Consider the following 18,294-nt stretch of genomic DNA (forward strand, 5'->3'; position numbering starts at 1 on the left):
TTTGGTTCCCCCTTGGTCCGTAGCTTAGTTATTAGTGAGTTATTTCTCATGCCTCATGCTTGACCTTAATGTTCTGGCCTTTGTTCGTTTTATTTATTTTTTTTAATCTTTGTGGCAAGTTCTATTTGAAGAGGACAGCAATGACAACAGCATTGCCAAACATTTCAGGGTTTTAGCTATTATTTTTATTCTTTTGTCTTTTCTTTTTTTTAACATAGGATCGGGATCATAAAAGGTATTGAAAGCTGTTACTTCTTTAAATACTACATTCTGACCAATACATTCACAGACAATCAATAGCTACACACAGAAACGCAAGATGAATGGCGGCATTGTGGTCAGGCCACAGCTGCTAATCAGCTTCACAACTTGGACTCCTGAACTCGAGATTAAGGAGGCGGTCTTATGTGCGATCCGTTTCTCCCATTGGAACAAATTACTGTCCAGAAAAAAACGAGACAAACTAATAAGTCCTTGTGAGGAGAGTGAAGGAAGGCAAAGACAAAGACAAGCTGAGCAAATTATGAAAAACATCAGCGAGAAGGAGGAGTTTAGATGACTTAGTGGTGCAGATAACTGCAAATGATCATTATGAAAGGGATGCATCATGAATGCTTAGTGCTAATAATAGACAGACACATTTATTTGTGTCCAGCCAAATTAGTTCTTTCCCAGATCAATAAAAAAAAAACAAAAAAAAAACCAAATTGCTTGCTTTTTATATCATGGATTTATAAGCAGTGGGAGGTTCAGCAATTATAAAGGAAGCAAAACAACATTAAGTTGGAGCGCCGGCACAGCCGACTCAAAGAGTACTCATAGCTTCTTAAAATGATTGCCTGCCAGGCACAATTTACACACAATAAAGCACAAAAAGCAACAAGGAGCAACCTCTGATTATTCTCATCATAAAAGGACACAGGCTAAGCAGTGAGTGTTTGGGAGTGGCGGGGCAACGGGGCTCAGAGAGCTCAGAAAACACTTCAGCCATCATTTCCGTGACAGGTTTTGGTTTGGTGAGGAGGTTTTGTCAGGATTAGACCATCTCACCGAGAATTAAATTACATTTTAGGAATTTTAATAACACTCTGTGTCATGAGGAATTTGTTTCCTCAGATAGGATGGGACTACTCAGATATTATAATACTTGCTGCTACACTCATGGTGTGATTTGCTGGGAGAAGTTGGTGGTATCTGCCTCTTTCTGATACATGCATCCCTCCCTTCTTCTGATTTATTTTTACAGCACAATCTATGTCCTTTTCATAGTAATGTAAAGCTACCAGACCAGACAAAATGGCATCTGTCCAGCTTTGATTCCACTTTATCCTGTCCAGGGTCACAGGGCACTGGAGCTAATCCCAGATAAACAATGGGCGAAGACCATGTGAGTGTTTTGAATATAATGTCTATCGTCATTTCTTTTTGTAATAAAACCACACACACATGAATGCAGAGAACAAAACGCTATCAACATTAACAATGGTGAGTACATGGACATTTGCATAGACAAATGACCAAGTTGTATTGCTATTATGGTGACTCAACGAGAAAACTACCAATTCCCAGGAGATTATATACTGGGAGTTATGACACTCTGGAGGCCACTTATTTCTAAAATATATTCCGTGTTCCACCTTCTTTCTATACACTTTGAGTTTTTTTTTTTTTTTTTGCAGATGTGTATTTTCATTCAGATACCATTTAATAAAAACAAACTTGTAACCTGCAAACCACCAGGCAAACACATGAAAACACAAAAATATAAAAAAGCATAATTACAGCTTGGATGATGAGATGTTTGGAAAGCATTTGGCAGTCAAGGTTTATGTTGCTCTTACGGAACAGCCACTACAATAGTGGCCCATTCGCTGCAGAATAAATAACAGTGTGGCTCGCTGTTGATGCTTCAACATTTGCTGTGAGCACTATTAAAGCCAGAAGGCACCGGTTAGCAAGGTGGAGCCATAAACGGCACATTCAGAACAAATCTCACAATGACATAATACTGAAGCTATTTTCTGGAGTTGTTTTCAACTGAAAATGGACACTGAATTCCCTTTGAAAACAGGTGCAATGATTTGGAAATCTCATATTCGATTCATAATGACCCATCAGTAAAATATCCTCCAGTTAATTTCTGTTCAAAATGGACATGGCACGTTACAAAAAAGTTGGGACAGTGCCCTGTTTATAATTTTGTGGCGTACCCTTTTCTCTCGACTAATGTGAAGCTAATTATCTCACAAATGAGGAGCCACATTGCTCGTTCATGGATGACAAGTAAAACAAAACAAAACAAAAAAACACGACTGTATTTAAAAATAACATGTAACTACTTCTGAAAAACAAGTGTTGATCTCTGAAATATTGAAAGAGATCTTTTGGAAGGAGTATGTACATGTTTTACAAAAGTCAGACAGAGATAGACAGGACACTAAAATTATTGTGAACAGAAAAAACATTTATTGTTCATATGAATAATCGTTATTGTACTAGTATCCTATTTTGCATTTTTCTATCCACAAATTTAAGTCCACTTGCATACATTTGTGTAAAAGTATAGTGAACTATACAAGATCACATGTACCCACTGTTGGCAAATGCTGGCTAGGACAGAGTACATAGATTTCTCTAAATGTTTTTCTTCACTTTTTGCTGGAGCTACACATCGAGCCTTAGGTAAACAGTTTACTGAGCACAGAGTTAAAACAGGATGGGAGGAGCATCAGCTTGTTTATGTACATCATAACAAAAACACCTAGAAAACAGCTCCTCAGTTCATATAAATCAGGGTTTACGCCTGCCTCCAACTTTTAAATATGAAATTATATATTACGATCACAGAGCTCCTTCACATGTTTTACTGTGGTGTTTGATATATCTAAAACTCAACTTTTTTAAATCACTGTGCATGTGAACAATAGCCATAGTAAATAGTTCTTCAATGTTTGCCTTCAGAGTGTCATGACTCCCAGTTCATATTCTCCTGGAACTTGGTAGTTTTATAGTTGAGTCATCTGGAATAGCAACCCAACTTGATCGTCTGTCCATATGAACGTCCGTTTACTCACCTTGTGAATGTTTAGAGCGTTTATTTGCTGGAGGCATCTGTCCGGTTTCATTACAAAAACAACCAACCACAAACATTCTCAAAACCTTACCATGGATGCAAAAACAATGCATTTTTCCTTGAAATGTTGTCATGGAAACCGGGCCTTACAACAAATATATAATTTTGTACTTACAGTGTTTTGTTTACGCTTGTTATTAAACATCGCCTACATCTTGGTATTTCATTATTTTTACACCACTTTGACTCGCCTTGTTGCTGAAAGGTGCGATATGAATAAAGCTACATCCCTCCCCACCCCCGACATATTACACCTCTCTGATTTATGTTGTGTTTATTCTGCACTGGGCTGTGCTCTGCTGTGCTATGTTGTTGAGAAGCAAATACATTTGGATAGGCCGAGCACCCCAGTGATTAAAAATAATCACTGCTTCAATCGAGTCAGTGTCAAATTAAAAGCAGCAAGTAACAGCAAGTAATAAGTAGCTTGCTGCCACCTATTTGGCGCACGGCCACAGACAAGGTATTTCTGGCTAGGTGAGTCATGTTCTGCACTTTCCAGCTCCTGGGCAGGTGCCTCTCCATGGCACTGAATGCAAGACACAGATGGCGATGCATGAATGGACCTTTTTTTTTTTCACTTCATGAGTTCTCTTATGAACAGCAAAAAATACCAATGGATGATGTGTCAGGGTTGAGCAATGTGCTTGGCAGAAACCTGTCTAATTTAGTCATGAGCATACAGCGAGGCCCACCTATCTAGTGTGGGTAGCCTGTGGGAGGAAAGGGAAGTCCCATCTGAGGTGAGTTGGAACCTTACTTGGAACTCTGTTAATTGCCTTGAGCGGCCGCAGTACCCTCACTGTTCTGATGGCGGTGAAGTTGACGTTCTGCAGGTCCAGAGAGTATTCCACCATCCTGGAAACAGCAAGAAAAAAAATACACACAATAGGAATTATCAACACAAATTATGTGAATTTGTAACCTGATGGCTGCATCATGGCACGAAGAACAATTCCAGAGGCAAAATATGCTACATGAACAAGAACACATGGAAGCAACTTTATTTGGCCGTTTGTCGCTATGCAGACGTCAATAGCATTAATGGATGTTGGGTTTTTCCTCTGTTAATGTAGTGTATTTGGAAAGTTAAGCATGGCAGAGTGGTGAGGCAGTGGCAGCTTTTCTATGTTGAGTTTTCAAGTTCTTCCTGTGATTGCATGGGAGAGAAATGGGAGAACACTGTGTCACTCAGGAATTCATGATTTATAACCCTGAAGGGCAAAGACAAGGGGATGGGGACAGGATACTTCCATTTTTTTATTGCTGCATGACCCTTCATGCCATGATTTATGCCCCTTTCATGTTTTCCAGGCATTGATTGTTTGAAATCTTGATGATTATGGCTTACAGAAAAATTTGACAATTGCATTAGACTGATTTAAAAAAAAAAAAGAAATAGGATTTTTATCATAAATGACCATTGTAAGAGCAGGTTTACACAATTCCTTAGTTATCATTGAAGAACATTTTTTTTAATCAAATACTAGATGTTGAAGATGCCAGTGTGAATATATTCATCTTTTTCTTTCTCTTCTCAGCATGGTGCCAGATGTGAAAAAAAGTCACAAGGAAAATAGCCAAGTGCTCCTAAAAAGAACAAAACCCAAGACAGATGAAAAAAAGGAACAACGATAACCCATTTGATCATCAGCGAGGTGCAAATTCATGAACTTCGGCCTTCAGTTGTTTTAATACAATCCTACTCCCAAGTTTGTTCCCATTAAGAAGCCTAAGCACTGCCGTGCACATTTGCACAGTCGGGGTCCAGCTGTGCTGGGCCTAATATGAATTAATGAGCTGAGAGTGTGTACCTAATAATGCGAGACATTCAGAGAAACAGGGGTCAGACAAAGCCTCTCATAATATGTTGGCAAAAAAAAACAAGTGTCTGCTCCTGTGTCTCCTAAACACACAGTGGGGACAAGAAAACCATTGATGAGTTTGCGGCTGAACATAGATATTAGTGTGTGGGATTATGCTGCTTTTTTCAGCAACGTTACAGAGTGCTGCACGGACAGCCAGAAAACTTCAGCTTGACTCAGCAGGAAGAAAGTGTCAAACTATGTCTGAATATGTGGAGAAAACCTGCACCTGGAACTGCCTATACCTATTAGCACATGAAGCCAAAGCATCAAAGTGCATCCTGTTGGTTTAATGGACTTGCATGACTGTGAAATGAACTGCGAAACCCATCCAAGATGAAAGCAGAACAAAAATTGGACGTGGATGGAGTAGACAAGCTTGACGTAAAATGGAATGTTGACACAGGGAAATGAAGGCCCGGTTTACAGGACAAAGTTGCAAGTGAAAACTCATAATTTTTCTTACATTTCAGAAAAGTTTTCAGATTATGGGACAACATTCTTAAAGCGATGTTCATTTACACAGCTACAGCAGAAACGCTGAAAACGATGTAATGAGCATGCCAGGCCATGAGTTTGTTAGCGACGTTTGTAATGAAACCACACACACATGCATTGAGAACAACTATCTATGAATATTAACAATGGTGAGGCATTCGTGTAGACTGTTACAGGTGACTCTCAACTCTTAAAACTACCAAGTCCCAGGAGAATATGTACTTGACATGACACTCTGGAGGAAATATTGCTGTTGTGGTCCTTCGACTGGCACATGTAGAAAAGACCTATTCACGGCAGCCCTGGTGCGCATGTGTGGTAGCAGCACTTCTGCTATATACTCAGGATGGAGATCGAGCATTTTCGGAAAGTTCCTTTACTGTTACCCTGTAAATGGGCCATAAGAGTTCATATATTTTTGTCTCCTTTTTGTTGCTGGTTTTGACAAATCTCACTGCTTTGGATGCAAGAATGGCAGACAAAATGAGGTAGAGGGCGGGGACACTGAGGAAGAAAAACTTGTTAGGGGAATGCGAGATGCTGAAAGAATGACATGAGGACGGGTCGATGAAAAAACGAATGTCAGTAAAACACCAAGGGTTGATTGAGTGCAATATAATGAAGGAAATAAAGCAAGATTGAGAGAGAAAGGAGCGCATGGAGCAAAGGTTTTATCAAGCGTTGGAGACAATTACATCGTGAGGAACAGAGGGAGACAGAAGGAGAGAGAATATGCATATACCTGGCTGAAAGGGAGAAAACTGCTCTCAAGCTGAGGGAGGGGGAGGAGGGTAGACAGTTGTCAAGATGTGGGAAAGGAAAGTACAAGAAAATGGATGCAGGTATTTGACAAAAACATTTGATTCCTACCAGGATATGTTCCCACTCTGTGATAAGAAGGATGTTTCAACTGGGGCTGAAGAGCCTACTACCTGATTTTTGATGTGATTAAACAGCCTGTGTCAATTATCCGCTTTCGACCTCTCGAACCACACACCTGGAGTGGAATTTTTTTTTTTTTTTTTTTCATTTGACCGACAATAAAAACAAAGACTCCAATTCTGTGCCAATTCTCCAGAAGATATACAGTTTGGAACAAATAGCTAAGAAGCTTTTGGCAAGTTATGTAATATCACATGACCATATCAAGGATCTACCTGAAACTTCCAGGTCAAACTTTGGAAAAACTTTGGTTGCCTTATGGGTGTCCATTGACATGACAAGTGTCCTCGAAGCCATTTGAAATTAAACTTCTCGAAAACAGCTCCAAAAATGTTATCTTTTATTTTTCTGCTTTACCTACATGTGAATGGGCAAAAATGCAACTTTCAGAAAATGCATGTGCTCCATCTCCGTGTAGTAGATTGACAATAACAACAATGTTTGCCTCCAGAGCGTCATGACTCCCAATCCATATTCTCCTGCGACTTGGTAGTTTTAATGTTGAGACTCACGTCGTGGCAATCCAACTTCACCATCTGTCCACTTGAATGTCTGTGTACTCGCCATTGTTAATCTTTACAGTGTGGAGGTGAATTCATGACAAAAACCAAATACAGCCACTACTAGTGGGCCAACATAAAAGCTGCATTGTTTTCTACATTTCTATAGTTTCTGTGTAAATGAGCACCATTTTCAAAATGTTGGCATATAATTGTGAAACGTTGTTGAAACGAAAAAGCAAACACATTGCGGTTTCACTTGAGATGTTGTCGCGCAAACGGAGCCTGACAAATCTTCCAAACTGATTCACCATCTCATCATGAAGTAGTGTTGAAGGGCAGCTTTCTTTTATCAATTTGGTCATTTAGGAAAAGAAACTAGAAATCTTGAGCTGTTGAAATGTTCCATATTGATCTGGGTCTAAAAATCCAAGTCCAGCTACTGTTTAATCGAATGTCAATATGAGAATGAAAAGTTAAACCTATAACAAAGCTGAATTCCTGGAACTCAGGTTTTTTCATATGAGGTTAGAAGGGAAATGCGTGAACAGAAAATGTTGGTTCAACTCGTCACAATCCAGCGACTGGTGTGGTGACCGAACCCCTGAACATGCTTCAAAGCATCTGGTGGATGTGGCTCATCAAGCTTTGTAATACAAATCCCTTCGGTTTCTGGTGAATTAACGCAACCTTGGCGGTGACAAGAGGCCTCGGCAGCTGAGCCACACATCTGAGAAAAATGCGCGACCTACTAAAACATGCTGACCATGAAAAGAAAGGTTGAAGTTCGCACACTACTTATATTGTTGTGTGACTGTACAGGCTGGTCCCACTGCCTGCACTCACGATCAAATTTGACAGCCCCCCCCCCCCAATAGTGGGAGCCTAGTCCATTTATCATCCACTTTCGGGAAAAAGCATTTTGCAGCATCTTTTGGGGGTTTCAGTAAAATGGACAATAATGGGGAAAATAGTACAATAGAATAGTTTGATATTTTGCACTTATCAAGTTCTCCTGTTTTCCCATGACTGATCGTCTTTACAATGGCACCTGATGAGGGCTGGTGGCCTAACCAGGGTGTACTCTTGAGGACTTGGATGAAGCTGGTATAAAAACTGGACTGGAGTGAATAGTTCTTATTTGAAGCTTTAAGCATTACAAATTATAAACTGTTAAGGCAACTTTGACTCAAAATGGATCAAAGGAATGCCACCTTGGCATTCGAGTACACCATTGTTAAGAAAGACCTTGCATGATGTTTATTATTGATTATCAAAAATCCAATGAAGGTTCATTGATCGAATCTCATCCAGGAACGAGAACTCAGACCAAGTCATGTGTTTGACCCCATCAGACCAACTCTTCTTTCAATTCAGTTCTGTAACGAGGAACGTTTTGGAAGACAGCAAAAGCAACCTGCCTTTGACTTTAGATCCTGTGAAAATTAACAATACACTTTCAATCTGAGCATCACTGCAGGTTACTTATGCTGTAGCTTCAAAATTGTTATAATTCAAAAGCCGTATATCCTGAAAGTATTCATACTTAATGAGGTTTTGTTTTTCTTTTTTACAAATATCACAACCAACACCCAGAAATCTAAAGGAAAAAAATAAAATGTTTTGTTTTCAGGACACAAATATAAAAGAAGCCATTCAAGTTACATCACAGAGCAGCTAAAATATGTTGTCTGATACCACAACACACCTTCAGAGCATGAGTGAAGCCCAGACTTTTGATAGAAAGTGCAGCCAAAATTACATCATTAAGTTGACTGAGCTAGTACAAATGAACAGCATCAAATCGCGAGCTGCTAATCTCTTAACAGGGCAGGTGACTGGAAAGGTATTTCTTTCTCTGTGCGTGTGTGTGTGTGTGTGTGCGTGTGTGTGTGTGTGTGTGTGTGTGCGTGGAGGGGGGGGAAAATGTGTCATTTTTCAACACTTCTCGCTGCAATTTTAGATAAGGAAGGTCATTTTGGCTGCACAAGATGACACCAGTACAATGCCCACGTCTGTGAATGAACACACACACACACACACACACACACACACACACGACTAAATGTAGTGCCTGTCTGTGTTTGAGTTAATACCGCTCCTCAACCAAACACCCCCTCCCTTGATTCACCAACCTTTTCTTTCTTTTTTGGGGGGGTTCCTCACTCTGGTGTCACTCTCACCAGGCAGCTGCTGTGTCTCTACAGTTTACTTTAAAATGCCATTTACTTCTGTTCTTCCTTCTTCTCTAAAAGACTGGTACTTTCACAAAGGTCAACATCCTGGTTGGAGAGGAATTCATAAAAATGTTGGAAGTAATGCAGAAAGGAGGCTTTAAACCAGGGGTAAGGAACCCTGGTCCCCGAGAGCCGCAGTCCTGCACGGTTTCAACGTGTCCTCACATCAACACAGCTGACAGCAATTAGTGGCTCGTTATCGAGCTTTCTGCAGAGCCTCGTCATGAGAACTCAGGTTTGTTTGAGCAGGAGAACATCTAAAACATGCAGGACCAGGGTCCCCCAGGGTTCATGCTGATGAAAACAATGTTCATCAGAGAGTCACACAAATAATGTTTGTCCTTCTAAAAAGACCCAATAAAGCAAACTTCATAGCTTGTTTCCATATTCTACAGCTTTAATAAAGAAGCTATTTTTGAATCAAGTGGATTGTACACTGTGATATTTTGGCACAATTGAATGGAGAACAGGAATTTGGGAAAATGTCTTTGATGGTCTTTTGAGAATTGATGAGGTTCATGGATGTGTCCCGGTCATGCAACCTCGTTTGACACCTTGTATTTGCGAAATAGTCTCGTAATTATACTTTAGAGCCCCAAACTCAGCTCAAATGAGTTAAGATAGTTTCCATTAATTTCAACTTGCCGAAAACGAGTCAGTGTGCTTTTCTCGTAAGTTTGGGAACTAAACAGCTTTTCCATTAATTCTATGAGCTGTGTTCTGCTTGATGTTTGATAAGGAAGGGATTGCCGGCATTTATATTCATAGTTCGCCTGGAAAACTATTGATTGCTGCATGACTTCCATGTGTCCAATAATTGGGAGTGCTCAAATACTATCATTTTAGCTGGCAAATGTCATTTGAAGATCAAGTACACCAAATGTTGCTTCTAATTTTCTCAATATTATTGCAGCATCGTGCAAATTCACGACTGCTTGATTCAAAGTGAAAAATATCACTAATGATTGTTTTCTTGCATTTTTGTATTTCCAATTGCTCACAAACTGTCACAGCACAATGGATATGGGCTTTCAAGTAGAAGGTTATAATGAACCTCATTCTCTTTAATTAAATGCTTTGTTTCATAAACAGGGTTAAAGGATTGTGATACTGTCTTTTGTATAAGCGATTTTTTTTTGGTCATTATTTTAATATTGTAGATTATTACTTAAAATATCAAAACTATGAAAGAATGAAAAGGGGCTATTGAAGGGCACATGAACTCACGGCAGAATGACAAAAGAGGACGTGGCAATCTGTAGCAATTGCTGAGAAAATAGAAGCAAACAAGATCAGCATACAAGTGCTTTTCCACATAAGCTGCTCTGTTGGGATGCACTTAAGGCCAGTGGTGCTTTTAGCTTAATGATAGCAACATGTTAGCCTCCCGATAACAGTAATTCTAACATGCAAATGTGGTATAATGGTGTGCTAGCATGCTCATACTTGCTAATTATTGATACACTTTAATGTGTTAGCGTTAATCATGCCTTATGTAGCATCCACATCCGAGATGTGCCACACACTGCTAATCCTCCATGCGACAGAATGTAGCTACATCTGAGTTAGGTTATAAACCAAATTAATGATGTTGGATTAGCAGTGAAGCCGTTTATCCGCTGTGGTGGTTGACAGGTGTAATCATAACAGCTAGCCAGTCAGTGTTAGCTACAATATATATTGATAAAGAGCTCTCTAATTGGTGCTACACACCAGAAAAGCATCATAATCCTACAAAATGGATATAGCACATTGCAGGCCATTTCACTGCTTCTATGCTGGTCCAATGGGCAGGAACCAACTGATATGGCAATTACCAGAGTGCTCTAAATGTCTCATTTTGTACCAACCAGCCTGGCAAAACTCCTTCTAGAGAAGATGGCATCAATTATTAAAATGAGATTAATGGTTGTAGTGGATTTTCTGTCCCACAAGTGGTTTGAGAGTCAGAGAAGAAAGAGGAAAGTGCACGTGCACAATGGCACGTGAGTACCAAACAGACCCACAATCAATTACCAAATGCTGTGATTCTGTCCTCCTGCTCTCTTTACCTTTTCCCCACTGCCCTCCTCTTTTATTTTTTCTGCCAACTTTTCACCTCACACACACCTTTTTCGATGCATTGCTTTAATCCAACCCATCCCTGTGTGTGTGTGCATGCATGTGTGTATTCCGTTGTTTGTCTTACAAAGTAGCATGTGGTGTCAAAGCTGTAATGAGGGACTGTTGCATCTCCAGCAGGGTACAGATGGTCACATACAGCCATGTGCACATGGATCTGTGGTGTTTGTTACTATTCACAGAAATGTGGATAACTTGCCCAATGTGACATCCAGCTGTGTAGAAAATATATTCTTCCCTCCTGTTAGATTGGATACAAATCGCTTGTAATACCTTGACTGTGTGAGTAATATTATGAAATTTCAATTGGAGATACTCAACTCCCTGGCAACATCATTAGGCCATGGTCAACGCTTGTTAATGCAAATAGTGAGTCAGCCAATTATATGACAGCAAATTGACAAATAGATAAGGTGAAGATGAGCATGGAAAGAATGGAAAATAATATGGAAGATAAACTGATCTAAGGTTACAAAAGGGAAAAAAAAGAACTGCTTATGTACTTGTGTTTTCACATAAAACCACCTTTGGAGATTATAGAGAATGGCCCAACAAAGAAAATATCCAGTGAGCAGCAGTTCTTTCGGTGAAAATATCTTGAACTCAGAGGAGATGGACTGTCTGGATGGAGATGATGGAAATACAATAGTAGCTCTAATAACCACTGGTTTGAGCCCAGGTGTACAGAAGATGTTTACATGATGTTTCAAGTGAAAATGGATAGTTTATGTGTTTTGGTTTCAGAAAATGTTCACGTATAAGGGGCAACATTTTGAAAACAATGTCCATTTACATGTTTGTATGAGTGTTCCTGGAGGTGCCACTCGTCAGTACTGTTTGTTATTGTAATGAAACCACAAACATAACTGTGAGTACACATACATTTGTATGGCCAGATGACCAAGTTGAATTGCTATTACAAGTAATTCTCAACTATAAAACTACCAAGTCCCAGGAGAATATGGACTGAGAGTTGTGACGCTCTGGAGCAGGGGGGGGGGGGGGGGGGGGGGACAATTCCTCGAGAGCGGCAGCCCTGCATGTTTTAGATGTTTCCCTGCTCAAACACACCTCAGTTCTCATGATGAGGCTCTGCAGAAAGCTTGACAACGAGCCACTAATTACGGTCAGCTGTGCTGATGTGAGGACACATTGGACCAGAATTACCCACCCCTGCTGTGGAGGCAAACTTTGCAGGAATTGTCCATCTATCTGCACATGAGAAAGACGATTTGCCACGGCTGTGGTGCATTCACGGAAAGTTGTGTTTTCCTCCATTTACATGGAGAGTAAGTTGAAGCGTTTACCAAAGTTGCATTTTCCCCCATTGGAGTTGGAGTGTTTTTTGGGTTTTTTTTTCAGTGTTTTCATTGGCTTCAAGCACAATTGTCATGTAAACAGACATCTAAAATGCAATGATGTTTTTCCATTTCCATCACATAACATGGTGTAAATGGGGCCTTAATCTATCAGTAGTAAGAAGTTCTGTAAAAAAAAAACCACATCTTTTGTGAGGAAACAAATTAAAAAAACCCTTTGTGTGTCCATTTGAAGAAAAGCACTTACCTGTTTGAAGGAAATAAGAATAAAGCTAGAAAACATACACCAATGACTTCGTTTACAGTATGACTCCTTTCCGTATTTGACATAATGTATGCCTTGGCAACTCTATCATCCATGAATACAAAGGCATATGTTTTGACAGTTGGTGCTCTACAACACCAGACTGATCCCCCAAGTTCTGCGTAATCTTAGTGTCAAAGACTACTGAGGATCATTAAATTAACAACCTCATGCATCATCTTCCAATGAGACAAATCATAATATGTGACAAGACATCAGTTCCAATGACTGCAATACAAGTGTAAATCTAATGATGAAAATTATGTATAGATTAATTAAAACACACACACACACACACACACACACACACACACACACACACACACACACACACACACACACACACACACACACACACACACAATTAACAGGGAGTTTCAATGTAATTATTTGTTTCCATTAATCAGCCTCACAGAAGCCTTCATTGACAATACATAATCGAACAAAATCATAGTAATATGATCAATTACTATTCATCTTGATCTGCTTCATGTGTCCTTCCCTTCCTCCTTTGCTTCTCTCATACTTAACACATCCACTAGAGGGTGGCATGTACAAAATACAGGACTTCTTTTTTTATTATATTAATATATATATATATAATTTTTATTTAACTTTTATTCAACTAGGTGAGCCAATGGACCTAAGCAGTTATTTTAATGGAAAAAAAACCCTTCATTTCAGAAGCAAACAGGAAACCCTTGATTAAAATAGCTACAAAGAGCAACCATCCAGGCTGCAAAAGCAACCCATGTGTGTCTGCAGGCAACATATATTTCTGTCGAAGAAGCAATGACATGTGTGCATTTATAGTCCAACCAATGCAGATCAGCATTAATTACAGTCTCCCATCTGCTCCACATACTAATGACGTTTGCCAGCTCACAATGTATTGGGGACACAGATAGGATGTATAGTACAAACATATGTTTGATATGCGGGATGCATATTTATAGGGCGCAAACGTGAGTAAGTGTGCATATGCATATGTAACGTTAATAGAAACAATGTGTTAACAATGGAAAACAGATGGAGAAACAAAAGAGAGGCGCACCTTCAGTCACAAGGGCGATCCCATCAATATATGAGAAGTTCCAGACTGACATGGAAGTTTCTCAATTAGCTCTCATTTTGATAGATGGAAAATTAACTTCAACTTACATTTGAGGGAGACTAAAAAAAAAAAAAAGAAAACATCATCAGACCAGGTTTACATGGCAATGTTTCAAGTAAAAACGCCTAGTTTTTGTGTTTTCATTTGAGGAAAAGTTTCACATTTACTCAGCAACATTTTGAAAACAATGTTCATTTACAACGAAACCTGAAAATAGTCCCAATCACTTGAGTTGCATTAGAGCTGCAAAAATTGCAGTTTGTGCTGCAGTGCTAAAGAATTTATCCAGGAATTAATAAAGTGATTCTGAGGTTTTAAAGACGGAACTAGTTTATTATGCGCATGCACAAGCTGCGGTGTGCATGCAGGGGTGTGCGGCTCCCAAAGTGTTTTGTTCAGTGGGGAATGAGACCAAATGGCTCTTTGAGCGTTAACCCCTGGTCTAGCGGAATAACAGAAAGTCACAATAATCTCTGAGCCTGGTTCCGTAAAGGTTTCTTCATTAAGAAAAAAAAAAAGAAAAAAAAGGGAGGTTTGCTTTCCACAATTGCTTAAGCTCGCTCATGTGGAATTGTTGCATTTTTCTCTGTTAAAGGTTCTTGACATGACTGTGTTGTATTTGGCGCGATATAAAAAAAAGGTTGAATTAATCTGCCAGGAGTAAAGGGACTGCATAGACGTGACACAATGCACTATGCATACTGTAGATGCAATATATATATCAGCCTTCAAGATTATTAAAGTCTGAATTGATTTAGCATTTCTCTAACATGAAATACCTTCAAAGAAATCTGTTAGTTTTCATATCAATTAAAATATTGGGACTCAGAAAACTTGACCATGTTTTTTTTGGGGATGATATGCCTTAGGGGACATTGAAGGGACATTCATTTTCTCTAAATAATGTTGTGTTGCCACAGCAGTTTTGTTTTTAAATCACAAATGAAGATCTGAGGTGGCAGACTGTGGATGCTGAATAATTCTGAGCATAAGGGACTAAATACTTTGAGAAATTATGCTGGGCCTCCCCTTGAAAACCAACAAATGCATTTCCTGGCAAGGAGGAAATTACAAGTGGAGCGAGAGGATCATTTCTCACTGTTGGGAATCTCCCAGCAGCTAAAACTCTCTGCAACTCTTCCCATCAGGAGCAAATTATGCAACCAGCATCTATTGCTGTGGCAATGGAGGCACTACAGCAAAGCAATTATCTGGCTCAGATTGCCCACCGCACTGCAGATGGTTAATACACCAAGCAACAGTCGGGCAAGATGAGCAACAGCCGAGGAATTTCAGAAGAGGAATTTCTAGTCGCCGTTCTTAAGGGCTTTGAGAAAAGATGTATTTAGGTGAGAACCGGTGCTTTGACATCGATCATTTGATGTTCCTTTTCTCTCTCAGCTTTATTGTATTTCTCATTCATGCACTCGACACGCAACACAGCTTCACCTCCTCCCCTGCGTCCTCTGCTGGGTGCTGGAGACAGATAGCGGGTGTGAAGGGAGAGAAAAGGAGGTGAGACACCTGACTGCTTCAGGAGAGAGGAGGCGCAGAGCTCAGCCTGTGCTCGCAGATAGCCTTTCAACCACCACCCCCAGTGAATGACTGCCACAAAAGGACATACAGTGGGTGACACGAAGCGACAGTTGACAGGTATAAACGCAAATAACACACAAGCACAAGTGTGGACAGAGCTCCTGCTCTGAAAGAGGGGAAAAAGCAGGCCTTTTCAACAAACGTGATAAAGTAAAATGTGCATTTAGACAAGAACTTTAAGATTTAAGTAATCAAGTTGCAAAGAATGAGAAAAATGATAAAGATTGAACTATTAATCTGTTTTTATGGCTTGTCTCAACTTCATTTAAAGGAGCAACAATACAATTTGTATTTGGGTGAATGTAAACTATTCATTGCTTTGCCTGTACTAACAACGGTGGGTACAAATGACCATTAAACATAAAACAACTTCAGTATGATTAAAAAAAACAACAACAACATAAGAAAATCATGAGGATATTGTATGTTTGGTAAAGGAGCCAAAACGTTAATATTTGAGATTAAACCATTTGCCACAATTGAGCAATGTTAGCTCGTGTTGTAGTCAAGAGGACCTAACCAGAGACAAGAAAAGACCAAGACCAGGGCATCCTAAGCCCAAAACAAGACCAAGATTTTAAGAGGCTAATACCGAGTTAAAATACAACAGCACTAGTAGCACTAGTAGCAAAATATCAGATTAAACGTAAAAAAATAGTTATGTTTTGAAACGCAAGCCAACCAATGCACACGTGCACATCACACACAAACATTTCATACATTTATTAAGTCGATATACAACTTCTGAAGAATTCTGATAAACTATCTCAAATCAGTTTTTTCCTACTTTGCATCAGGTATTTTCTCTACAGCCAAATATTTCCTCTCCTCTTCAAGACTGAATACAAACCCTAATACTGAATGATGCTGGGTGCCAACAATAAAACACACTGAAGTACAATCCTTTATCACTTTGACGCCTTCCTTTGCTTTGTGGTATTTTATTTTCCCTCTCAAACACTTCCCATCCACTCTGCTGCAGGCAAACGTACCAGCGCCGCACTCCAGTAAATTAGACTCAGCATCACTCATTGGAAGTAATGTTATCACTGAACCGAGAGCCGGGAGCAACAGTGTATATAATCACTATATGTAGGGTCGGGATGAGCAGAGACAGAGAACCGCTGGCACAACTTTGCTTGTGCAAAACGGAGCTGACAACATAGCTTCAGCTTCAAGCAACCTCAAAGGAAAAAATTGAGGGTGCAAAGGAAACCTGCTGGGCTTTGTGATTTTAATTGCATTGCGTACTTTTGGTACGACACAGAAATGGTAGCCAATTCAAGAAAGTGTCCACCATTATTCAGGTATCTGTTATGCTTGCATCAACTTGTTGACTTTGATAAAAGAGTAACTGAAAAGTGAAATTTGTCTTAAGCCCCATTTACATCTCCAATTTTTGAAAACTGCTCCCAAAGAGGAACTTTCCAAAAACACTGATTCCGTCTCGGTGTAAACAGAACATGGACTGCACAGTGGGACCGCGGATTTATCGTTGGCCGTCACCGGAAATGCTTTGACATCCTAAAAAGACCTGTAAATGTCTCCGTCCTCACCTCTCCCTCACATGGTTCACTCAGTCGACTTCTCCGTGAGTCCAGGTTTCACCACCCCTGATGTGGACTGACAGGTCCACTCTTGAGAGCCACCGTGTCTCCTTTGCTATGCAGTGGTCAGCTCGCCAAGTAGCACAGTAGCAATGCTCCGGGATTTCAAACATCACATTACAGGACTTGGGTACAATGTGGCCTGACAAAAGTGAGAAGGTCAGTCTGTACTGACATATAAATCCCAGAGTTATAAATAAGCATAAAAGTAATAATAATAATAAAAAAAAAAAAACCTCATCTGAGGTGAACAATGCGACATTTTTAGGTACTTGTAGACATGCACAAATCTAAGTATCACACACAAGACATATTACAACTGATTAGATTGCATTACATATGCATAATGAGGCCACAGTGGTTTGCACTCTTGCCATAGAGCCAGAAGGCCCAGCTTCAAATACGGGGGTGCCGAACACCGTTGTCATGTAAACAGATACCCCAAATGCATTTTTACTTGTAAAAATGCCATATTGGTGAGTTTGTTTGGCAGAGAATAAAAGAACAATGTAGATGTAAACGGAAGACAGGTAGTTGTCAAAACACTCTCCATTGCTGAGAGGTTTTCCACTTTCACACTCTCTCAAACCATCTGTCTTAAAAGAAGTCCCACTGTTGGTTGAATTGTGACAGTTGAGCTTCGACCTGAGGAGTTATCCTGTGTTGAGCCATGTGTTTGTTCAGTCTTTCTTTTTTTTCTTTTAAATCGGCTTGGGAGATCTACCAATAAATCATCAACAGCAGAGGCTGCTGCCCTGGAATGTACAATAATGCATAATGTAAACCTCACAGAACAACATCTAAAAATATCACAACAATGCTGAACACAAGGCATCCAGGGAGTTTTGTTTGTCAGAATTACAAATTCTCAGCAGATGATTCAGCCTGTGGGAGACTTTACACACACAAAAAATCCAACAACTGTTTGGTTCAGCGTTGGACACCAGCCCAGTCCACAGACAAACACAACACACTCACATATTCTTCCATACAAACAGAGGCTGGGTTAGCTGCTCCTGCTAAGCTAGGCAGAGTCTGGTGTGGAACTCATGCTGCTC

At 39.8% G+C, this 18,294-nt stretch overlaps 1 protein-coding gene across 1 annotated transcript in view; it reads right to left on the minus strand.

Annotated features, from left to right (window-relative positions):
* The window catches only part of LOC308148871 (voltage-dependent T-type calcium channel subunit alpha-1I-like), a gene marked incomplete at its 3' end in the record, with an annotated part of 170,601 nt that overhangs the window by 107,765 nt on the left and 44,542 nt on the right, over positions 1 to 18,294 (minus strand). The window contains exon 4 of the mRNA XM_080520411.1: positions 3,894 to 3,991. Within this exon, the coding sequence (XP_080376537.1) occupies positions 3,894 to 3,991 (98 nt within the window). The remainder of the gene's footprint in view (positions 1 to 3,893; positions 3,992 to 18,294) is intronic.

The sequence above is a fragment of the Blennius ocellaris genome, assembly GCF_963422515.1.
Source record: "Blennius ocellaris genome assembly, chromosome: 3".
Classification (NCBI taxonomy): Eukaryota; Metazoa; Chordata; class Actinopteri; order Blenniiformes; family Blenniidae; genus Blennius; species Blennius ocellaris.